Raw genomic sequence first — 26,545 nt, forward strand, 5'->3', positions numbered from 1 at the left:
AAATTCTCAACAAGATCCTAGCTAAAAGGATCCAACAGTACATTAAAAGGATTATCCATCATGACCAAGTGGGAATCAACCCTGGGATGCAAGGGTAGTTCAACATTCGCAAATCAATCAATGTGATAGATCATATCAACAAGAAAAGAGTCAAGAACGATATGATCCTCTCAATAGATGCAGAAAAAGCATTTGACAAAATACAGCATCCTTTCCTGATTAAAACCCTTCAGAGTGTAGGGATAGAGGGTACATTCCTCAATCTCATAAAAACCATCTATGAAAAGCCTACAGCGAATATCATTCTCAATGCGGAAAAGCTGAAAGCCTTTTCCTTAAGATCAGGAACACGACAAGGATGCCTACTCTCGCCATTATATTCAACATAGTACTAGAAGTCCTTGTAACAGCAATCAGACAACAAAAAGGGATAAAAGGTATTCAAATCGGTAAAGAAGAAGTCAAACTGTCTCTCTTCGCAGGTGACATGATACTCTATATGGAAAACCCAAAAGACTCCACCCCCAAACTATTAGAAGTTATAGAGCAATTCAGTAATGTGGCGGGATACAAAATCAATGCTCAGAAATCAGTTGCATTTCTATACAAGAACAATGAGACTGAAGAAAGAGAAATTAGGGAATCCATTCCATTTACAATAGCAACAAAAATCATACATTATCTTGGAATTAACTTAACCACAGATGTAAATGATCTATATTCTAGAAACTACAAATCACTCTTTTTTTTTTAAAGATTTTATTTATTTATTTGACAGAGAGACAGCCAGCAAGAGAGGGAACACAAGCAGGGGGAGTGGGAGAGGAAGAAGCAGGCTTCCAATGGAGGAGCCTGATGTGGGGCTTGATCCCAGAACGACGGGATCACGCCCTGAGCCGAGGGCAGACGCTTAAGGACTGCGCCACCCAGGCGCCCCTACAAATCACTCTTGAAAGACATCAAAGAAGACACAAAAAGATGGAAAAATATTCCATGCTCATGGATCGGAAGAATTAACATAGTTAAAATGTCCATGCTACCCAGAGCAATCTACACTTTCAATGCCATCCCAATCAAAATACCAATGACATTTTTCAAAGAACTGGAACAAACAGCCTTAAATTTGTGTGGAACAAAAGGCCCCAATCGCCAAGGAATTGTTGAAAAGGAAAAACAAAGCTGGGCACCAGCGTTGCCGATTTCAAGCTGTACTACAAAGCTGTGATCACAAAGACAGCATGGTAGGCACAAAAACAGACACACAGACCAATGGAACAGAATAGAGAACCCAGAAATGGACCCTCGGCTCTCTGGGCAACATCTTGACAAAGCAGGAAAAACATCCAGTGGAAAAAGACAGTCTCTTCAATAAATGGTGCTGGGAAAATTGGACAGCTACATGCAAAAGAATGAAACTTGACCACTCTCTCACACCATACAAAAGATAAACTCCTAATGGATAAAGACTCGATGTGAGACAGGAATCCCAAAATCCTAGAGGAGAACATAGGCGCAACCTCTTGACATCGGCCACAGCAACTTTTTTCATGACACATCTCCAAAGGCAAGAGAAACAAAAGAAAAAATGAACTTGTGGGACTTCATCAAGATAAAAAACTTCTGCACAGCCAAGGAAACAGTCAAAAAAACTAAGAGGCAGCCCACGGAATGGGAGAATATATTTGCAAATGACACTACAGATAAAAGATTAGTATCCAAGATCTACAAAGAACTTCTCAAACTCAATACACGTGAAGGTAATAATCAAATCAAAAAATGGGCAGAAGATATGAACAGACACTTTACCAATGAAGACATACAAATGGCTAACAGACACATGAAAAAATGTTCAAAAGCATTAGCCATCAGGGAAAGTCAAATCAAAACCACATTGAGATACCATCTTATACCAGTCAGAATGGCAAAAATTGACAAGGCAGGAAACAACAAATGTTGGAGAGGATGTGGAGAAAGGGGATTCCTCTTACATTGTTGGTGGGAATGAAAGTTGGTACAGCCACTTTGGAAAACAGTGTGGAGGTCCCTTAAAAAGTTAAAAATTGAGCTGCCCTATGATCCAGCCATTGCACTACTGGGTATTTACCCCAAAGATACAGACGTAGTGAAGAGAAGGGCCATATGCACCCCAATGTTCATAGCAGCACTGTCCACAATAGCTAAATCGTGGAAGGAGCCGAGATACCTCTCAACAGATGACTGGATTAAGAAGTTGTGGTCCATATATACAATGGAATATTACTCAGCTATCGAAAAGAACGATTTCACAACATTTGCAGCAACATGGACGGGACTGGAGGAGATAATGCTAAGTGAAAGAAGTCAAGCAGAGAAAGACAATTATCATATGGTTTCACTCATTAATGGAACGTAAGAAATAGTGGGGAGATTGGTAGGAGAAGGAATAGAAGAATGAAGACGTGGTAAACAGAAGGGGGAATGAACCACGAGAGACTATGGACTCTGGGAAACAAACTGAGGGCTTTAGAGGGGAGGGGGTGGGCGAATGGGATAGGCCGGTGATGGGTAGTAAGGAGGGCATGTATTGCATGGTGCATTGGGTGTTATACGCAAGTAATGAATCATGGAACTTTACATCAGAAACCAGGGATGTACTGTATGGTGACTAACATAATATAATAAAAAATTATTGAAAAAAAAAGAAAAAATACATATATACTTAGGTCCAACCTTTCTTCTCTTACAATGTCTAAAATGTATTCAATTCAACCTGTGCCTGTTAGGCTCTAGATTCTTTTATTATGCTTGGGTGGAAAAAGCTGCAGACCAGGAAAATGACGAAACAGGTTTGGCTTTTTTTTTTTTTTTTAAAGATTTTATTTATTTATTTGACAGAGAGAGACAGCCAGCGAGAGAGGGAACACAAGCGGGGGAGTGGGAGAGGAAGAAGCAGGCTCCTAGCAGAGAAGCCTGATGTGGGGCTCGATCCCAGAATGCCAGGATCAGGCCCTGAGCCGAAGACAGACACTTAACGACTGCGCCACCCAGGAGCCCCAGGTTAGGCATTTTTAAACTGGAAGGAAAGAGAAGTCTAGAAGAAGAAAAAGAACAGATCCAGAGAGCCCAAGAAGGGGGAAAAGGAGTTAAGAACCAAAGGGTCTTTCCTTAGGGAAGGTGTCTTTTGTTTGATATCAAACGACACTATTTTGAAGAACACCAGCTTTGTGGAAGACTGAGATGGGAAGGGCAGAAAAAGCAAACGGAAGAATGTAAAATGTTTTGCTGGGTATTAAGAATATATTCTTGGGGTGCCTGGGTGCCTCAGTTAGTTAACCATCTGCCTTCGGCTCATGTCATGATCCCAGAGTCCTGGGATCAAGCCCCATGTGGGGCTCCCTGCTCAGCGGGAAGTCTGCTTCTTCCTCTCCCTCTGTTCTTCCCTCCCCTGCTCATACTCTCTCTCTCTCAAATAAATAAATCTTCCAAAAAAAAAAAAAAGAATTTATTCTTTACAATAGTAAACCAACTAGTTGACAGTCAGTAGTTATTATTTCAAGTTGCAATTTCAAAATTTGTCCAAAAGGCAAAGGCAAATACATCTTAAGTACATATTAAATGTCAAGAAAGGAAAAATAATTGCCTTATCCTGTTAAGATAAGGCAGGAGGGTTGAAATAAGATATGAAAAAAGCAAAGATTTTATGTTTCATACATTGGCTCAGAGATACTTCAAGGAAATATGTATAAAGTCTGGACAGTTTTAGGACACATGACTGAGATTTTTAAATTTTTCTTTAAAAAACCCATTTCTAGGGGCACCTGGGTGGCACAGCGGTTAAGCGACTGCCTTCGGCTCAGGGCGTGATCCCGGCATTGTGGGATCGAGCCCCACATCAGGCTCCTCCGCTAGGAGCCTGCTTCTTCCTCTCCCACTCCCACTGCTTGTGCTCCCTCTCTCGCTGGCTGTCTCTATCTCTGTCAAATAAAAATAAATAAAATCTTTAAAAAAATAAATAAATAAAAAATAAATAAATAAAAAAGCCATTTCTAGGGGGCGCCTGGGTGGTTCAGTCGTTAAGCGTCTGCCTTTGGCTCAGGGTGTGATCCCGGCATTCTGGGATCGAGCCCCACATCAGGCTCCTCCACTGGAAGCCTGCTTCTTCCTCTCCCACTCCCCCTGCTTATGTTCCCTGTCTCGCTGGCTGTCTCTCTCTCTCTCTCTGTCAAATAAATAAATAAATAAAAATCTTAAAAAAAAATAAAAAATAAAAATAAAAAAGCTATTTCTATATCTAATTTCTCAATATATTTAAATTGAAATTTAAATTGAAGTTTAAATTAAATTGAAGTCTGAAATATAAACAGTGTGCTTGATGCCAACCAGAATACTTACGATGGTCGATCCTCAAGAATCAGGGCAGTGGTAGAAAGTGGCTCAAATTCAAAATTCTTACGTCTTGAAGACTGAGGTGGTGGTTTACAGGTCCTCCCTGTTCGTGCTTCATATTCCTAGAATAGATAAAAATATACTTTATGCAGAATCTTTTCCAATTTTCAGTTTGTATTATTAAATCTGTATCATTAACGATATTACACTATAATAAAAGATACAATTCATACATTAATTTGGTAAAACTATGAGGCAGAGCAAAAAAAAGTCACTTTTTCTCCCTGAAGCGATCTAAATCATGAATTCATATTACATATGAAGTATCAAAGTACGTTAAGAGAAGGCAAAGATACAAATGCACTATGTTAATGAGTTAAGGTTTTAGGGAGATGTTCCTGATTGCCTTCTATGGTATCAGCTATCCAAGTCCAGCTTTGAATAATCTACAAGCAAATAAGCCTACTTTCTAACTCTTCAGTCAGATCAATAATGGAAATGTGGGCACAGGCATAATCCTTTTGTAATGCCTTGAAGATCTCTCCCAAAATAAAACTGAACCTGTAATCAAATGTTGGTTTTCAATTTTGACCTTCTTTGAAACTAAATACTGTAAACCTACCTATTTACTCTAAATGTAAACAACAATTTACCATCATTTCTTATCCAAAAATATGGCAAAAGATTGTCAAATACACCACTAAAATTAAGAATCTATTATTATTTTTCTAATTCATCTGAACAGATAATCCTATCAGAAGAAATGAAGTTAATCTGACATGGTATGTTCTTGGTGGATACCTTTAAATTTCTACAGATGAGCATTTTTTCATACATGTTCAAAGACTTCTACTGAAATTATTTCCAGAAATCTAACAAAGATCAATAACAATTATAGGCTTATAATTTCCAGAATCCACATTATTCCCTTTTAAAAAAATCTAGATTTGATCATCTCTAGGTAACAAATATATTTTTCATGAAATTCTCCAAGGGGCATCTGGGTGACTCAGTTAAGTGCCTGTCTGACTCTTGGTTTCAGCTCAGATTGTCATCTTGGGATCCTGAGATTGAGCCCTGTGTCATGGGGCTCTGTACTCATCCGGAGTCTGCTTGGGTTTCTCTCCCTCTCCCTCTGCCCCTACCCAGACTCGCATGTGTTCTCTCTCTCTCTCTCTCCAATAAATAAATAAAATATTTAAAAAAAAAGAAATTCTTAAAGATTATACAATTTCATGGGCAGATTTCCAAGTCCTTACTGGCAGCTACAGAAGACATTAATTTAAATGAAGAAAAGGAAATGCACTTGAAGTGATCAAGTGCATCACTTACTGGCTGCTTTCCTACCATGGCCTATGATGCTTTTTTATATTATTATTATCTTTTCCAACTCAAAGACTATTTCTCCCTACCGAATCAAACAGTTATAAAATAATAAACTGATGGTTCTATCCCCCTTAAAAATTTGATGGTCTTGTTGAGGCTTAAGCTTCTAATTTGAGATATTACTTTTTAAAAAATTTATATTATCTTAAGCATTTTCTATAAACTCCACCTTGCGTTATGGTTACTGCCAGTGTTTATAAAGGTTTGTATTATTGTTTTATAGTTCTTTAGTTCTACATCTCCCCTTCCATCTAGTAAATCTAAGCTCTGTTAATCTGAGAGCTCCTTTGGATAACTGCACCGGATTTTTCGAGACTTCTTTCGCAAGTTATTTAAGACTGTGATGCTCATTTATATTAACTCCCATCCCAAAGAACTATACGGCTTTTGAGAGTCAAAAGGTCATTCATTTCTTTTTCTTTTTCATAATTTTCTTTCCTAACATCTAGGACATATATGTAAAATTATGATCAATATTTTTTTCTTCGCTACAAACTCAAATGTAACAAATCCCCTTTTCTGCTAATGTTTTTCTTATTAAAAATCATAGATGCTCAACCAACTGAGCCACCCAGGCACCCCATGACTGCCTTTGGCTCAGGTCACGATCCCATGGTCCTGGGATCAAGCCCCTCATCAGGCTTTCTGCACGGGAAGCCTGCTTCTCCCTCTCCTTCTCCCCCTGCTTGTGCGCACGCATTTGCACTCTCTCTCTCTGTCAAATAAATAAATAAAAATCTTAAAAAAAAATCATAGATGTTAGACATATATGAGGGTTGTTTTTTTTTTTAAATCATTTAAATGGCACTTTGTTTTCCCACAATGTGACTTGGTCTCACTGCCAGACAGATACAATGAATATTATCCAATAAAGCATTTCCCATGCAAATAAATGCCAATGCACAGACAGCAAAATAGCACTTCTAAATCAATATATTAACAATATCTACTGACAAAACATATCATGCACTGTTTTAAACATTTAACACATTTGATCCTCGATAAAACCCAGTGAGGCATCTAACTCACAACAGAGGAAACTAAGGCACAGAGATATGCAGTCATTTGCTGAAGGTCATAAATGGCAGACAGTGTAGCTCCAAAGGCTGGCCTTTTAACAACTATTACTTTACTATATTAACAGTCAAGTAGCTATCTACAACAATTTAAAAAAATGAGATAGATAAAATCATTCAGTGGGAGAATAACTGGGATCTTTAAAATGGGGAGATCAGGCTAACAGTGTACTGGTTCAACTAAACATCACAAGAAAAGACCACCAGATGATGTTTCCTGTTATGATGCAGTATGAAGTACATACCACCATTCTTGAAATATTCTTGCCAAAAGAAAAATCAAACTTAAATATGATTAAGCCTCTAGAATTGTGCTCTCCAATATGGTCGTCAAAAGAAGTAATAACCAAATATGTCACATACACTTAAATATATATAGAAAAACAACAAGGAATCTGAATATTAAGCAGTTCTCCTCTGGAGGACTGGACTAAGAATGAAGGGCATTTGTTTTACTCTAATGTATTCGCTATTATTTGAATTTTCTTACAAGCATAAAGTATTTTGTTAGAGATCACTTACATTCATGGTAGATAACTGACAAAGATTTTACTGAAGAGGTTGGATCAGGACTGGGGCAAAAATGATGGGTATTAATTCCATAGGCAGAAAGGACTGGAAAGAACAAGCCGGGGGTGGGGGGAAGCAAAGGCATGGATGAGGAAAACACATTAATCTCACTGAACTTGAAAAAGCATAGGAAATAAAATTGGAAACGTGTAGGCTAAATTATGGAATCTTCCACTGATGAAAAAATTTGGAATTCAGGAACAAACTGGTGAGCCACTAAAAGTCTAGATTAAGGGGGAAAAAAAGGTAGGTTTTAAGTAGGCTCTACACCCAATGTGGGGTCTGAACCCATGATTCCAAGATCAAGAGTCGCATGTTCTACTGACTGAGCCAGCCAGGTACCTCTAAAGCCTAGCTTTGATGAAAGTAGCCTTTTATTAAAAATTAACTGAGTAAGTACACATTTAATATAAAAGGTGACACAAAACGAGGCACCTAAATATCATTCATGTGTCTACCTTACAAATGGGCCTTATACAGAATTGTCATTCAAGTATTTTTCACAAGAAAGAAATTGTATTTCCTGCAATTCCCATCACAGATTCTTAGGATAAAAATGCTTTGAGTTTCTAGAGGGTGATACGAACAAGAAAAGCTAAAAAACATGGTATCAATCCACCCTTATATGAAAATAGTATAGATTTATATATCTGGAATGACTAAAATATTTGCTGAATTAAAGATGCTACTCTAATGTGATTAAAATTACAAATTATATTAGAAATAGTAAAATATTAAGTATCAGTACTTTCAAAATTACAAGATGATACCTCTTAGGATTTTTTAAAAAAATAATTATATAACAAAAAGCCAACTCAAACAGTTTTAGGTGAATTTATCAGTTCATAGGACTGAATATTCCATACACTTAGCTAACTTTGATCTTTGACCAAGAGGTTCACAGCATTAGTCAAGGACTCCACTTCTCTACCAGTCTCTCAAACACCTCCTCCTCCCTGTGTGGGCTTCATCTGGAGGCTGGCTTGCTACTCAGAGAAATGACTGCAGCAATGTGACTTGTCACATCCTTAATGCAACTTTCAGTGATCCTCCACCTGCTCTTCTAGTACCTCTCACAAAAGAGAAGGAAAAAAATCCTTCCTGGAAGTTCTCAGTAAATATCTCATTCCACAAGTATCACAATGACCTGAGAAATAAGCCTTATCAATGAGTCAATCAGGGCCTGTAGCTGAGACAAATCACATGACTCTTTTTTTTTTTTTTTTTAAAGATTTTATTTATTTATTCGACAGAGATAGAGACAGCCAGCGAGAGAGGGAACACAAGCAGGGGGAGTGGGAGAGGAAGAAGCAGGCTCACAGCGGAGGAGCCCGATGTGGGACTCGATCCCGGCACGCCGGGATCACGCCCTGAGCCGAAGGCAGACGCTTTAACGACTGCGCTACCCAGGCGCCCAAATCACATGACTCTTAAGTAACTCTTGAGTCAAGGGCAGTAAGGAGATCATAGGGCTCAAGTTATTGAAAAGTAGTTGAAATATATTAAGACTTCATGTAAAAACATAACAAATAATATCTCATGGGTGGAATTTACTTTAATTCCATGTGTATTCTCATGTCATAAAAATCTCCCATGTATTTCTTCAAAAGAAGTTTAATAATGAGCTAAACACTGATAATTTTGTAGGTTATAAAAGAATATTACAATATTAAAAAGCAACTGGAAATATCATAGTCCAAGGAAATCAGTAAATAATGCTAGCTACAGTACATTCACCATCTGAAAATACTGTAAGATTCTCCCCCTTTTCTGCCAACAAAGCTGTTTTAACTGACCTATTTTATAAGTAGTTAGAATCTACCTGCCAAATGTAAGACAAGAAGCATTTAACGTATGGAATGTATTTCTATGGGATGTTGTAATGAAGCCTATTTATTGTTTCTGTAATTTAATTTATTGTTTTTCACTCAAAATATTGTGTCCTATGAAATATGTTACTTTAATTGAGATAACTAAATAGTAGGTGAAACCAATGGGCAGGCAGGAAAATATCTGTAGAATAATTTATTCTACTATAAAAAATTTGCATCAAACAGCCAATCATTCTAAGTCTGATCAAAAGATGGAAGGCAGTTGTTGTCATCTCCTTAAGAGTAAAGTAGAAAAAATGTCTTACAATTCCAAGGTAAAGAGATACTCTGAAAACATAAAGAGAAAAGATGTTTTTCCCCAAAATAATCTCTCAGAAAAGATGTAGCCTATTTGCTAATAGCATCTCTCAGGTTATGGGTGCTTTCTCTCTATTAATTTTGAACAGCAAATTATTATTTGGAGAAGACACATTATCCTGAAATTATCTCAACCTATGCTAGTGTGGAAGGTTACCTGTTGATTAGTGGGGTTTTTTGTTGTTGTTTGCTTAATTGGAGTAGAAAAGGAAGAAACTGAATGTAAAATAAGTAAGGATTCCTGAAGGTATAACCATCTGATAGCAAACTATCACAAAGAGCCTTTAAATATTACCTTAAAAAACAACAGAAAGAGACTTTGCCATAGAGATGATAATTTTATATCTATAGAAGAAAAAGTGTAATGCATTTGGAAATTTATGGCTTAAGATAAAATTTCTCATAGGAAGATAATATATAGAATCAAAAGCACTGTATCTTTGGGGCACCTGGGTGGCTCAGTCAGTTAAGCGTCCAACTCTTGATTTTAGCTCAGGTCTTGATCTCAGGATCATGAGTTCAAGCCCCACGTTGGGCTCCACACTGTGGAGTCTACTTAAAAAAAAAAAAAAAGCACTATTAAATAACTTCTACAGCTTGGACAAAAGTGAAAATAATGTGCTCTGGGATCAGAAACCCCAAAACTGGTCACAGTGATCCTGAACATACTGATGTCAAAGATGTAGGCAAACAGTTCTGAATAAAAAAGCACTATTTCTTAATACATTATTTTTATACTGATTTGAATATGTAATTAGAAATTTAGATAAGCATTTTATTTTCACCTACATTCCTAAAAATCACACTTATGTGCACACACACACATATACACAAACTGGCCGAATCTTTAGAAGGATAGGGCAGATTCCCACATGGGGTACTAGGTAATTCATAGCAACTTTCTTGCTAAAAACAGCCTTTGTGATGATCTCTGACAACGAGGAAACAAGGTAAACCTAGTATCATTCCATTGTGCATGAAGGCTATTCTAGAAATCAGAACAGAAAGGGAGAACTCAAACAAAAACTGGCTGTTAGTTTAGAATGGTTGAGAGGGGCCAAAATTTGTGTGCCAGAGTAGTAGAAAAGAAAGCACTCCATTGAAAAAGAGCTCCAGGAATCTGCATAGGAGTCCTGTTGAGTCTTCAGCTGAATCTGAACCTGTATGTGTGTAAGGCAGAACAGAAGGCAGGGCAAAACACAGCATCTGGGAAAGTTACTGGGGAGCAGTAAGCAAAAATAGTCCCCAGAGCTCACTCAGAGATGAGAAGTATTCACATTCCTACCAACCAAAATGTAAAGTCATCACTGTACACAAAGGACACTCAGGAGAGACCTGAATGTTCAGACCCATCTGAAACTACCCAAGTCAGAAGAGAACGGAAAAAATCTTTAAAATGCAGAAAGAAAAAAATTAAACAATGAGAGGGGAAAACCCTGTTGACTTAGAATTCCATAATGAGATTACAGATCTTTCAAAAATGAAAGCATAACAAGGGTGTCTAGCTGGCTCAGTCGGTAGAGCATGCAACTCTTGATCTTGGTGTCATGAGTTTGAATCCCACGTTGGGCACAGAGTTTACTCAAAAAAAAAAAAAAAGCATATAAAATTTTTTTCAAACAAAAGCTGAGAGAATCTGTTGTCGGTAGACCTGAACTATATTTTAAAGGAAATTTCAGGCAGAAAGAATATATCATTTGAAAACATGAGTTTACACAAAGAAACGAAAAGCACTAAAATAGTAAGTATGGAAAAACATAAAAAGACATTTTGGAAAAGCCATCAAGGACAGACAAAAATAAAGAAGTCACTTAAAAATGTCTAAAGGATATATAACAACTTAAAGCAAACATATCTTCAACGTTTTAAGGGGTTTATAGCACAAAAATCAGAAGGGAAAGAATGGCAATATACTGTTGTAAGGTTATTACATCATACTCAAATGAATAAAATACTACTTGAGGGTAGACTGTGATAAAGTATCATAAGCCCTACTACAGTAGTCTCAACAGTGTCCCAGAGATGCTTTCATCAGGCCTGCAAAGTCAAAACTGTATTCATAATAGTGTGTCTTTGTCGGTGCATTCACATCAGCTCCCCTGGTGCTAAAGCAACTTAAATAAAACTGTTGGTACTCTAGCACCAATCAAGGCAGACTCCCAACTGTACTACTAGACACTGTGTTCACCGTGGCATGAACTCACAGTTAAAAAACAAAAAGGCAATGCGAGGGGTCTGGTCAGTTTCACTTACAAATGTCTGTGATTAACAGCAAACATTACTAATTCTATTAAATCTTGGCCTATGATAAACCTATGACCTATGATAAAAGAGATAATAAATCTCTATTTTATGTGATATAATGAGATGTATACATAAGGAACTTCTGCTGTACACCAAAGTACAATGGTTGTCCAGAGAAAAAATATTTGTGCAATTATTTGAGTGGTGAACAGGACAAACCTCTTTTATTATGGACACTATTTTTGAATTAAAAGAAAACTGAGAACAAACAATACTTATTCAGACTTGAGTATCTGGCAGATATTTTCTCAAATTTGTACAAAGCAGGCACTCCATCTCCACGGTATTCCTCCAAAAAAAAATATAACCCCAGTCAAATCATGAGGAAATCATCAAACAAACCCAAATTGAGGACCTGACATTATAAATATATATATTTGGTCTCTGGTTCCTGGCACACAGATCCTAAAACCCTTGAAATCTCTGAATTAAGTGCTTTTTTGTATGCTAATGAGATGATAGGTAGCTGAAGTCTTCTGGATATCCTCAGGATAGGGGCTAGTTGTCAGGGGGACCAATCCTGTAATGAGAGGGTTGGATCTTTCAACCCCATCCCTTGACCGCTGGAGAGGGGAGAGGTACTGGAGGTTGGGTTAGTCACTAATGACCAGTGATTCAATCAATTATGCCTACAAAGTGAAGCCTTCATAAAAAACCTTAACAAACAATTCAGGGTGCTTCTGGGTTGGTGAACACATGGGGGTGTGGGAGGGCGATACACATGGAGAAGTCATTGACACTCCATGCCCCTTTCATATACCTTGCTATGTGTATCTCTTCCATCTGATTGTTCATGAGTTTTAACCTTTTATAAAACTGGCAATTCACATCTAGTAAGTAAACCATTTTCCTGAGTTCTACGAGTCATTCTAGCAAATTATCAAACCCAAGGAGGGAATCACGGGAGTCACTAATTTAGAGTTGGTTGGTCAGAAGTACTAGAAGCCTGGACCTGGAATTGCCTTCTGAAGTGGGGGGCGGTCTTGTAGGACTGAGCTCTTAAGCTGTGGAATCTGACACTGACTCCAGGTAAATAGTGTCAGAATTGAATTCAATTGTAGGACACCCTGCTGGTGTCAAATAATTGGTTAGCATGGGGGGGGGGGAGAACCCTACACAGTTGGTGTCAGAAATACTGAGGATACAGAGATAATAGTAGTTTCTTTTAAGGAACATGCTGGAAAATACCTGACCAGTACTACTCAAAAGTGTCAAGGTGATAAAAACAAGGAAAGATTGAGAAATAGTCAAAGGCCTCTGAGACAAAGAAACATGATAAGAAAATACAATGTGGTATTCTGGATTGAATCCTGGAACAGTAAAAGGACATATGTAGAAAAACTGGTGAAATCCAAATGAAGCCTGGAGTTTAGTTAACAGCAATGTATCAGGGTCAATTGTCAATTTCTTAGTTTTGACAAAAGTCCAGAATAATGCAAGTAATATTAGCATTAATGAAAAATGAATGAAATTAAACAGGAACTCTCTGTATTTTCTTCTCAACCTTCTCTATAAATCTAAAGTTATTCCAACATAAAGTTTATTAAAGCAAAAAATGATGAAGTGAGCTAGTGATCAAGGAAAGCAACTAAAAGTAATTATTGTCAATAACAAAGTCGACCTTTCAAGTGAAATTGAAATTCTGCAAAACTTATAAATGCCACATGTTTGACAGTTTCCAATAAATTTTTCAGATGAAATCAGTGGTGATATTACCATAATTTTTAAATACTCTATAATACAATATTATAACATTTAAATGATCTGCAATATGGTAAACCAGTATTTTCCAAATGATCAATGTATAAAAAACGAAACCACATAGGGGTAAAAACATCCATTCGAAGTACAAGAGAGACCAATGGATTTTAATAACAGAGATATATTTTCAGATTCCACAATATAACTTACCTTCAAGAAACTACCACTTGATGAGTTTGAGTATCAAAGAAGAATACCCACAAATATCTGAAAAGGCTATTAAAATGCTGTTCCCTTTACAATTGTTAAAAAGAAAACCACAGGCCCAAAATGGAGTCACTTAGACCACACAGAAGCTTGATATCTAACCTAACTGCAGTTTCAACCTGCACCAGAAATGTAGTCTTATTAATCGGTCAGTCAGGAATTTTCTCATCAGCACCAATGAGGTAATCTGTCACGTGGGCCCTCTCCAGCCTCTCCCCCACCTCCCATAAAGGAAGATAAAGTAACCATTGTAAGACCCCTTAAAGGGTCTTCCCTAAAAAAAGCAACTTTTCCTGAAACCATCCTTCCTTTTCTTTTGCTAGTAACTTCATGACCCACCCTCCTTCCTATAAAAACCCTCCATTTGTACAGCTCCTCAGAGCTCCCCTCTACTTGCTGAATGGGATGCTATGCAGTTCATAAATCGCTTACTAAAGCCAAATAGATCTTCACATTTACTCGGCTGAATTTTGTTTTTAAACACTGTCTACATATCTGTTTGAGGCCAGATTTTCTTCACAGATGTACCCAAAACAACATACAGCAAGAAACTGAAAGCAAGACTAGATATATAATCTAGCATTGTTTTATTAAGCCAGACTTCAAAGAGATAAGAAAAAGTAAAACAATGCCACTCTTACTACCAGTTTTTTAAAAATACTTTCTAACATACAGTTAACATAAATGTTACTTATGTTAACATGTAATGACTTTACTACCATTATTTTAAAATAAATTAATAAATACCTCAACATTTCAGTTTTAACTTTGGGTATAATCACCTTAAGCAAAAAGTCTTTGAGGTCATTAATAACTGCAAATCCAAAGGAGTTGTGAAACTAAAACACTTGAAAAGTGTTGGTCAAGTCAACCACTGAAAAACTAAAACAAAGGTTTATCTAATAAGCTAATAATGGAAATAAAATGGAGTACTAAAAATAGTCACTTAATCCAAAATAAGGCAGGAAAAGAGAAAAAAAAGAAACGAAGACCAGATGGGACAATTTGAAAAGAAATAGCAAGATGGTAAATTTAAAATAAGTCACATTAATAATGACATTAAATGACACTCATTTATAAAAAGCTCAGCATATCAGACGGTATAAAAAGATAAAACATGTTATATAAGGAACCCACTTTAAACATAAAGATGAATAAAAAGGAAAAGAACAGAAAAACAGGTACCACGCAAGCACTAACTGAAAGCAAGCTGCAGTGGCTAAATTAAAGTCAGACAGAAACTTCACAGGTTGATTCATCAAGAAGACAAAAACAAGCTTCAAAACACATGTAGGAAAAGGAGAAACAGCAAAGCAGACTGTGGTGGAGATTTTATTATTCCTCTTTCAGTAATTCATAGAATAAACAGAAAATCAGCAAAATTATACAGGGCTCGAACAACACTATCTTCTAACAAGACCTCACTGACATTTATGTAACACTCCCCCAACATCTGCAGAATGCACAATCTTTTCAAGTGCACAAGGAACATTCATTAAGACAAACTATGTCTGACGCATAAAACAAGTCTCAAATTGAAAAAGACTGAAATTGTATGATGTATATGACCATAATGGAATTAAATAGGAAATCATTTCTAGAAACTTCTCTGGCAAATTTGAAATATGTGAAAATTAAAATGATACACTTCCAAATAAACGTTAGTGAAAGAAATAACAAAGAAAAAGAAAAAACATTTGAAATGGAGAAAAATGAAAATACTGAAACTTGTGGAATATAGCTAAAGCATGTTTAGAGGGAAATTTAAGGCTTAATATACTTATATTAAAAAGGATGAAAGACCTAAAACAACGATCCATCTTAAAAAAACTAGAAGAAAAGCAAAAACAAATTCAAAGTAAGAAGAAAGAAGTAGACAATGAAGAGCAAAAATTAATAAAATAGGAAACAAATCAGTGAAACTAAAGTTATGTATTTTAAGAAATCAGTACAATTGATAAACTTCTGGTAAAACCGGTCAAGAAAAAAGAGAAGACACAAGTTACTAAAATCAGAAATGTAAGAGAGATGATCTCTATCCATATCACATATCCAGTAGGCATTAAAAAGATAAGAGAATATTAAGAACAATTTATTCCAATAAATCCAACAATGTAGAGGAAACGTAAAAACCTCTTGAAAGGCATGCTACCAACTAAAATGGACTCAAAAAGAAAACAGAAAACTTCATGGACCTATATCAATTAAAAATAATAAATTTATATTTAAAAATTTATTCAACAATAACAACAACAAACCTCCATGTTTGGTTTATGTCAGCAGTTCTCAACTGCAGTCAACTTTGGCCCCCGGGGAACAGCTGGCAATACCTAGAAACATTTCTAGTTGCCACAATGCGGGGTAGGGGTGGAGTGTGGCTATTGGCATCTAGTGGGTAGGGATGCTGGTAAATATGCTACATTGCGGAGGAAAGTCTCCCACAACAATAATTACATGGCCTAAAATGTCAATAGCACTGAGGTTGAGAAACCGTCTTTGATAATTTCACTAACAAGTTCTACCAAACATGTACGGAAGAAATAATACTAATTCTACACAAATTCTTTCAGGAAAGAAGGGGAAGAAATCATTCTCAATGCATTCAATGATGCCAGCATTATCAAATACCAAAATTAGACCAAGATATTAAAAGAAAATTACAAACCAGTATCCTGAATGAAAATCCTTAACAAAATATTAGCAAATTGACTTCTGGTTTCTGGTCTAGCATGGAAGAAGCTTAGAAGTTGCCACTCCATCCTAACAGGTAAAAAAGTCAAACAAACTAAAAAAAATCAGTAACTTTTCTTGGAGCTATCAGGGAAGTAAAGTCACAGGGTGAACTGTGCCCCCCAAAATGTAGACAGATAGGAGGATATAAAGAAACATAGCAGAGAGCCATGAGCACAAACCTCTGTGGGAACAAATGCCAGGGTAGGAAAACATGAACTATAATTCTCTCATTGAAAAATTGCTGGAGGCACAACGTGGACAAGTCTGAGAGCTAAAACTACAAGAGGACCCAATCCCACATACTTTTGTTGAGTTTTACCTCCAGTAACTCTACCAGGTCTAGAGTGAATATTAGAGAAAAATCCCCTCATGCTTCTAGCAGTAAGAGGGGAAAGAAACTATTTTTTTTTAATTTAAATTCAATTAACATACAGTGTACTATTGGTTTCAGAGGTAGAGTTCAGTGATTCATCAGTCTTACATAAAACCCAGTGCTTATCACATCATGTGTCCTCCTTAATGTCCATCACCCAGTTACTCCACCCCTTTTCCCCCCAGCAACCCTCAGTTTGTTTCTAAGTTAAGAGTCTCTTATGGTTTATCTCCCTCTCTGATTTTGTCTTGTTTTATTCTTCCCTCCCTTCCCTTACGATCCTCCGTTTTGTTTCTTAAATTCCACATGAGTAAAATCATATGATAATTGTCTTTTTCTGTTTGACTTATTTTGCTTAGCATAATACCCTCTAATTCCATCCACACCCTTGCAAATGGCAAGATTTCATTTTTTTTTTTTTGATGGCTGAGTAGTATTCGATTGTGTATATAGTCCACTTTGCTTTTTTAAAGATTTTATTTATTTATTTGATAGAGAGAGACCGCGACAGAGGGAACACAAGCAAGGGGAGGGTGAGAGGGAGAAACAGGCTTACTGCCAAGCAGGGAGCCTGATGCGGGGCTCGATCCCAGGATCATGAACTGAGCCGAAGGCAGACGCTTAACGGCTGAGCCACCCAGGCACCCCTATAGACCACTTCTTTATCCATTCACTGTTGATGGACATCTGGGCTCTTTCCATAGTTTGGCTATTGTGGACATGGCTGCTATAAACACTGGGGTGCAGGTGCCCCTTCGGATCACTACATTTGTATCTTTGGGGTAAATCCCTAGCAGTGCAATTGCTGGGTCATAGGGTAGCTCTATTTTCAACTTTTTGAGGAATCTCCATACTGTCTTCCAGAGTGGCTGTACCAGTATGCATTGTCACCAATAGTGTAAGAGGGTTCCCCTTCCTTTGCATCCTTGCCAACATCTGTCATTTCCTGACTTGTTAATTTTAGCCATTCTGACAGGTGTGAGGTGGTATCTCATTGCGGTTTTGATTTGTATTTCCCTGATACCGAGTGATGTTGAGCACTTTTTCATGTGTCTGTTGGCCATATGGATGTCGTCTTTGGAGAAATGTCTGTTCATGTCTTTTGCCCATTTCTTAATTGGATTATTTGTTCTTTGGGTGTTGAGTCTGAAAAGTTCTTTATAGATTTTGGATACTAGCCGAAAGCAACTATTTTGAAATACACTAGAGCATCTGTTTTCCTTAATAAGGCCTGCTCTCAGAAAAAACTATTTTACCAGGGCCTAACCTGTTGAGGTTTTTATCAGAGCCTAACTTACCTGGGGGGAAGGAAATACTCAACTCCAGCCCACTCTAGCCATCCTCTCCCACTTAAGGGGAGATGGAGACTAAGACACACTGGTGAAGTTCACAATCCAAAGACACAAGATCACCAAAAGACTGAGATTTAATCATAAGAGTATAGAACTTTCCCTCCCCAAACCACCTTACTACTATATTACTAAGGGCCTGTTTACTACTGTCCCTTTTACTCGGCACATTGTGTCCACTGTTCAACAAAAAGTTATAAGGCATAATAAAAGGCAAAAAACAGTTTAAAGAAACTGAACAAGCATCAGAACCAGGTCAGATATGGCAGAAATGTTAGAATTAGTAGACAAAGAATTTTGAAATACTATGATTAATATGCTAAAGGTATTAATGAAAAAAGTAGACAACACGCAAGAACAGATGGACAATGTAAGAGAAGTAGAAATTCTAAGAATGAAAAAGAAATGCTAGAGATAAAAAATAAACCTACAACAGAAATGATATGCTTTTGATAGGCTCATTAGTAGATGAGACTACCTACTAGCTGAGGAAAGAATCTCTAAGCTTGAAGACATCTCCATAGAAATCTCCAAAACTTACATAGAGAACAGACTGAAGAAAAAACAAAACAAAACAGAATATCCAAGGACTACGGGACATCTACAAAAGGTATATATGTGTAATGGGAATATCAAAAGAAGAGAAAAAGGAGCAGAAGCAATGTTTGAAGCAATTATAACTGGGAAGTTCCCCAAATTAATGTCAACACCAAACTACAAATCACCAAGCAGAATAAATGATCAAAAAAATATGCCTAGGCAAATCATATTTTAACTGTAAAAAAAACCAAAAACAAAGCAAAATATCTTGAAAGAAGCCACTGAGGGGGAAAATAATCTCTTTTCCTATAGAGAAGAAAAGAATTACATTCAACTTCTCAGAAACCACGCAAGCAAGAAGAAAGAAATATCTAAAATGTTGAAAGAAAAAAATGCACTGACCTAAAATTTTGTATTCTGTGAAATGATCCTTCAAAAGGAAATTAAATAAATAGAAAAATAAAGATTTTTTTTAAAAACCCACAAAAATTGAAGGAATTTGCTACATAGATCTACCTTGCAAGAAATGTTAAAAGAAGCTCTTTCAAGAGCAGGAAAATGATATAGATCAAAAACTTGATTGTAGGGGCGCCTGGGGGGCTCAGTCATCAAGCGTCTGCCTTCGGCTCAGGCCATGATCCCAGGGTCCTGGGACTGAGCCCCGCACTGGGCTCCCTGCTCAGCGGGAAGCCTGCTTCTCCCTCTCCTACTCCCCCTGCTTGTGTTCCCTCTCTCACTGTGTCTCTCCCTGTCAAATAAATGAAATCTTAAAAAAAAACAAAAAAACAAAAACGTATACAAAGAAAGGAAGAGCATCAGGAAGGAAAAGGTAAAATAAAGATTTTTATTTTTATTATTCTTAATGATCTAGCAGGTAACAGTTTGTTCAAAATAATGATATATTCAATTACAAATGCACTTATATATGTGTATTTGTGTGTGTATATATACATACATCTATAAGTATATGTGCTTATGTACAAGTGAAACAAATGACAACAAGAATACAGGGGATGGAAGGGGGAAATTTATTTGTTTAAAGATTTTTATGTATTTCAGAGAGAGAGAGAGAAATGCATGGTGGGGAGGTGCAGAGGGAGAGAGAGAAGCAGACTCCCCGCTGAGCAGGAAGCCAGATGCGGGGCTCAATCCCAGGACCCTGAGACCAGGACCTGAGTGAAAGGCAGATACTTAACCAACTGAGTTACCCAGGTGTCCAGGAATTTGTTTTTATTATAAGGTATTTGCATTATCTGTGAAATAGTATATGTTATTTGAAAATGAACTTGGATTAGTTGTAAATGAAATCATATTGCCAGCTCTGGCAATCACTAATGAAATTTTTAAAAGAAGTATAACTGATATGCCAAGAATGGAGAAACTGGAATCAATAAAAATTCTCTATTAAAACAACCAAAGGCAGCAAAAGATTGGAAAACAAAAAGAGGTACGAAGAACAAGGACAACAGATAGAAAACAGTAACAAATATGGCAGACGTTAATTCAAACAACATCAATAATCATTTCAAATATGAATGGTCTAAACATACCATTTAAAGGAATGGGATCAAAAAATAAGAGCTAATTATGTCTGCAAGAAATCTACTTAAATATAAAGACACATATAAATTAAATGTAAAGGGACAGAGGAAGACATACATGCTAAGACATAAAGAAAGCAGGATAGCTATATTAATTTCAGAAAGAGCAAACTAACGAGAAAGAAAAGTTATCAGGGATATGAAAGGGGGCATTATATAATGATAAAGGGGCCAATATTCCAAGAAGACATAAAAATCTTTAATGTGGATGCACTGAACATCAGAGCATCAAAATACTGAAGTAAAAAGTGAAAGAACTATAAGAAAAAACAGATGAATCCACTATTACACCTAGAGGCTTCAAAACCCACTATCAGAAATGGGCAGATCCAAGAGGCAGAAAAATCAGTAAAGACATAGCTTCTAGCCAGGCTAAGAAAAAAGAAAAAGAGAGAGAGAGAAGAGACAAAAACTACAAATATCAGAAATGAATCATGGGATATCACTACAGATCTGATGGTCATTAAAGGAATATTATGAACAACCAGATGCCCATAATTTTGTAACTCAGACAAAATTGAACAACTCCCTAAAGATACAATCTGCTAAAACTCATACGAGAAGAAATAGATAATCTGAAAGGCTTATTATGTGTTTAAAAAAACGGAATCAACAATTATAGCCTAATAAAGGTGGAGATAAATGAAAGGAAGGATGGCAAGAAAGGAGAAGCAAGAGAGGGAGAAAGGTAGGGAAAGAGAGAAGGGGGAACTGAATCAATAATCACCTTCCAAAACAGAAAGCACGTGGCTCAGATGGGTTCATTGGTGAATTCTAGCAAACATATAAGGAAGAAATGATATCAATTTTCTAATCTCTACCAGAAGACAGAAGAAGGGGGAAGCATCTGCCTTCAGCTCAGGTCACAATCCCAGGGTTCTGGGATTGAGCCACACGTCAGGCTCTCCATTCAGTGGGGAGCCTGTTTCTCCCTCTCCTTCTGCGTGCCTCTCTCCCTCTCTCTCTCTGTGTCAAATAAATAAATACAATTTTTAAAAATTAAAAAATAATAAAATTTAAAAAGAAAGAAAGAAACTCAAAGTGAGGGCTGCTGGAGGGGAGGGGAGGGGGGATGGGGTGGCTGGGTGATGGACACTGGGGAGGGTGTGTGTTGTGGTGAGCGCTGTGTATTGTGTAAAACTGATGAATCACAGACCTGTATCCCAGAAACAAATAATACACTATATGTTAATAGAAAAAAAAAGAAACAAACAAACTTATCCCAAAGCAATTATCAGAGATATAATGGGATACAAACACACACACTCTTTTTTATAATAGCAAAAAAAATCTATACCTAATATCATCTGATGGTGAGTAACTCAAGGTTTTGTTGCTAAGATCAAGAACAACACGAGTATGTCCCCTGCCACCACTGTTTGTCAATATTATATAGGAAGTCCTAGCTCATGCAATGAGACAAGAAAAGGAAATAAAAGGTATACTGATAGGGAAGGAAGAAATAAAAAGTGTCCTTGTTTGCAGATGCCATGATTATCACTGTAGAAAATCTGAAAGAATAGACAAACTCCCGGAACCAACAAGAGATTATAGCAAGGTTGCAGGATACAAGGAAAGTCAATTGCTTTCCTATATGCCAGCAATAAACAAATGGAATTTGAAATTCAAAACACATTAACATATTAGCATCCAAAATAATGAAATACTTACGAATAATTCTAACAAAATATGTACAAGATCTACATGAGGAAAACTACAAAACTCTGAGGAAAGATATCAAAAGAACTGAATAAATGGGGAGATATGCCATGCTTATAACTAGGAAGGTCAGTATTGTCAAGATGTCAGTTCTTTCCAAATTTAAGATTCAACACATCCCAATCAAAATCCTGGCAAGTTATTTTGTGGATATTGAAAAAGTGGTTCTAAAGTTTATATGTAGAGGCAAAAGATCCAGAACAGCAAACTCAATATTGAAGGAGAAAAATAAAGTTGGAAGATTGATACTACCTGTCTTCAAAACTTACTATAAAACTACAAGAATCAAGATAGTGTGGTGCTGACAAAAGAGAAATGTATCAATGGGAGAGAACACACAGTTCAGAAGTAGACCCACATAAATATAGTTAACTGATCTTTGACAAAGGGGCAAAGACAACAGAATTAAACAAAGACAGTTTTGTCAACAAACGGTGAATAACTGGACATCCGCATGCAAAAAAATGAATCTAGACACAGCCTTTACGCCATTCACAAAAGTTAACTCAATAGACATAAAAGTAAAAACAAAACAAAACAAAACAACCCAACTATAAAACTCCTAGAAGACAAGAGTAAACCTAAATGACCTTGGTCATGGTGATAATTTTATTTTGCTGTAACACCAAAAGTACAAGCCATGAAAGAAATCATTGAGAAGCAGAACTTTATTTCAATGAAAAACTGCTGCTCTGTGAAAGATGCTGTAAGAAAATGAGAAGACAGGCCACAAACTGGAAGGAAATACTTGCAAAAGATCCATCTGATAAAGAACTGTTAGACAAAATTCATATGAAAAACTCTTAAAAGTCTACTGAGTTCTGTTCTTATTGTTATACATATATATTAAAACTTTACTTATTTTTAGAGAGACAGAGAGTGAGAGAGCATGAACGAGCAGGTGGGGGGGGCAGTGCAGAGGAAGAGGGAGAGAATGTCCAGCACTCTCCCTCCCTGCTTAGCACAGAGCCCGACAATGGGACTCAATCTCACGACTCTGAGATCATGACCTGGGCCAAAATCAAAAGGCGGACACTTAACTGACTGAGCCACTCAAGTGCCCTGTTCTAAAATGAACAACCCAGTTAAAAAATGGCAAAAGATCTGAAAGAAGATATACAGATGACAAGTAAACATAAGATGCCCCCCCCTCATATGTTAATAGGGAATTGCAAGTGAAAACAACAGTGAGATGTTGTTTTCTCCGACCTATCAGAACGCTCAAAATCCACAACACTGACAATAACAAATGCTGCATGTGGAGCAACAGGAACTCTCATTCACTGCCAATGGGAATGCAAAATGGAATACCCAGTTTGGAAGATAGTCTGGCTGTTTACTACAAAACTAAACGCACCTTTACCATATGATCCAGCAATCAGAATCCTTGGCATTATTTACTCAAATGAAATGGAAATTTATATCCATAAAAAAATCTGCCTGTGGATGTTTATAGCAGCTTTATTCATTAATGAATAAAGTGAAATTATTCCATATGATACTATAATGTCATTATACATTTGTCGAAACTCTTAGAATTTAAAAAAAAAACCACCAAACTCTTAGAATGTACAACACCAAGAGTACATCCGAATGTAAACTATGGACTTTGGGTGATTATGATGTGTCAGTTTAGATTCACTGATTGTAACAAATGTACCACATGATGGTACAGGATGCCAACAGTGGGGGAAGTTGTATGTGTGTTGGAGCGGGGGACAGGAGCTATATAGAAACTCTCTGTACTTTCTGCTCAATTTTGCTATGAATCCAAAACTACTCTAAAAAAGTTTATTAAAACAATATACATGCAAACCAAATTCAGCAACATACAAAATGGATAATAACTTTGACTAACTGCGAGTTTATCCCAGGAATGAAAAGTTGATTTAACAATCAAAAAATGTTTTCAAATTAGTAAGAAAACTGGCCAAAACAGATTGCCTCTGAGCTTTGCCTCATTTTAATGGATGAAAAAACAAGACAGCTAGCACCATCAGGTACCTGAGAGACATAAATTAAAATCTCTCAAGGATGTTATCACCTTAGCCTTCAAATTGTTTTCTACATATGGTGTTCCAAATATATCCAGTACCCAAGCAAGGGTAACTAGGCACACAGAGATAAAACAGCATCTAACAAAAACCAGCAGAGGGGTGCCTGGGTGGCTCAGCTGGTTAGACATCCAATTTTTTTTTTTTTTTTAAGATTTTATTTATTTATTCGACAGAGATACAGACAGCCAGCGAGAGAGGGAACACAAGCAGGGGGAGTGGGAGAGGAAGAAGCAGGCTCATAGCAGAAGAGCCTGATGTGGGGCTCGATCCCAGATCGCTGGGATCACGCCCTGAGCCGAAGGCAGACGCCTAACCGCTGTGCCACCCAGGCGCCCCAGGCATCCAACTTTTGATTTCAGCTCAGGCCACGATCTTGGGGTCATGAGATCAAGCCTCATGTGGGACTCCATACTTGGCAGGGAGTCTGCTTGAGATTCTCTCTCCCTTTCCCTCTGCCCTTGCCCCTGTTCATGCTTGCAATGTCTCTCCCTCTCAAATAAATAAATCTTAAAAAAAAAAAAACTAGCAGAAATGATTTTCAATATAAACAAATCTACAGAATTTGCAGACAGGGGAGTTATCAGACACAGGCTATGAAACAACTATACTTACTATGTTAAAGGAGATAAAGGCCAAGCTTGAAATTTCAGCAGGGAACTGTAAACTATAAAAGTGATATAGCAGATTTGAAAAAGAACCCACTAGAAACATAAGAATTGAAAAACACAAATCTGACATTAGGAACTCAATGTATGGGACTGTATTTTTAACACATTCTCTAGGTAATCCACTGTATTTAGGAACCAGAATCATAGACTATTAAAATAAATCTTAATGTCCTTGTTTGTCAACCCACTTTTTTCTAATTTAGCTTCTATAATGCCTCCAGAATTACTTTGCTAATATATGAATTTGATGTCTCAGTACCTTATTTAAAAGTATTTTGGGGGACCCTGGGTGGCTCAGTTGTTTAAGTGTCTACCTTCAGCTCAGGTCATGATCCCAGGGTCCTGGGATTTAAGTTCCACATTGGGCTCCTTGCTCAGAAGGGAGTCTGCTTCTCCCTCTGCCTGCTCTCCTTGCTTGTGCTCTCCCTCTTTGACAAATAAATAAAATACATACATACATACATAAATTAATGGGTTTTTCTTACAGTATTTTGGATAAAACCCAACTCTCTAATCTTGTGGCTAATGACCTTTCACCATCTATCCTATATCCCTGATATAGTGGCCTACTAACTAAACAATTCTTATGCATTTCTGATTGCTCATTCAATTTTCTTTCTGGAATGGCTTTCCCCATCTCATCAACCTTGTAAACTCCTACCAGTTAGTATACTTCAGAACACAACTCATACATCATCTCTGAACCAAATTATTCTTTCATATGTACTCTTCATACTTTGCTCACAACTCTACTACAGCACTCAAAATCATTAAAATTATATATGAAGCTATGCCTCCCCCCACAGTTATACTAGAATAAATCAAAGGCTAGGACTCATATTTATTTATATTCCAAGAACCTGAACCATACCTATTGTATAATGCACAGTCAATGTATGTTGAATAAATAATGCATTTATTGAAATAAAAACCAGACAATCTTAGAGAAGATCAAGAATTTTGTCCTTCAATTTCTGCTAGAGAAAAAGCTTAGAGTTTGCTAACATGAGGTCACATGGTAAGCTGGGAGCAGAATGGTATTCTGCCACACTCTGATGCTTTGGGCTCTGCAGCTAAAGGTATCTACCAAAAAGAAGGTGACTAGGATGGAAATGTGAGAAAAGATCAGACTATAGGTTCAAAGGCAGAGTGGCCAGAGTCTTTGAATAGCTTCTTAAAGAAGTAAAATACTGGAAGTGGGGAGAGGAAAGAATAAAATAGGAGCTTCTCTCCCAAAGACAACGTGAAAACCAGCATAGCCTGACACATAAACTGACTTGACTTGGAGTTTCAGTGGACAGTGAGAACACCGTTCCTAAAGGAGTTAATGTTAAAGCTGCATCAATCATATTTCTACATGCTGTGAATAGTTTATAGACAGCCAGAATAATGTTTCCAGAAATGAAGTAATTCCCCACGCGGACCTCTCTACCACCTCAAGACCATGCCTGCCCACGATAAAGAGGCTCTCTTACACAACTTGATCAAAGAGCCAGGGAAACCGTCATGCTTGGAGTAGAGAGGATAAAGCCAATTATGATGCCTTTACTGATTCTAAATTTTATTCCAGAATCTGTGAAGTAGGAGAAATAAAATCCATTGCATAACTCAACCTTAATTGAAACCTTGAGGCAAAACATTTAATCG

At 37.0% G+C, this 26,545-nt stretch overlaps 1 protein-coding gene across 2 annotated transcripts in view; it reads right to left on the reverse strand.

The window, feature by feature from the left end:
• TBC1D12 (TBC1 domain family member 12) overlaps positions 1–26,545 on the reverse strand; it is a 103,963-nt gene that overhangs the window by 37,988 nt on the left and 39,430 nt on the right. For both annotated transcript variants that reach the window (XM_040624308.1, XM_008696268.2), the window contains one exon: positions 4,372–4,487. In XM_040624308.1, the coding sequence (XP_040480242.1) occupies positions 4,372–4,487 (116 nt within the window). The remainder of the gene's footprint in view (positions 1–4,371; positions 4,488–26,545) is intronic.

The sequence above is a fragment of the Ursus maritimus genome, unplaced genomic scaffold, assembly GCF_017311325.1.
Source record: "Ursus maritimus isolate PB19 unplaced genomic scaffold, ASM1731132v1 scaffold_7, whole genome shotgun sequence".
Lineage (NCBI taxonomy): Eukaryota > Metazoa > Chordata > Mammalia > Carnivora > Ursidae > Ursus > Ursus maritimus.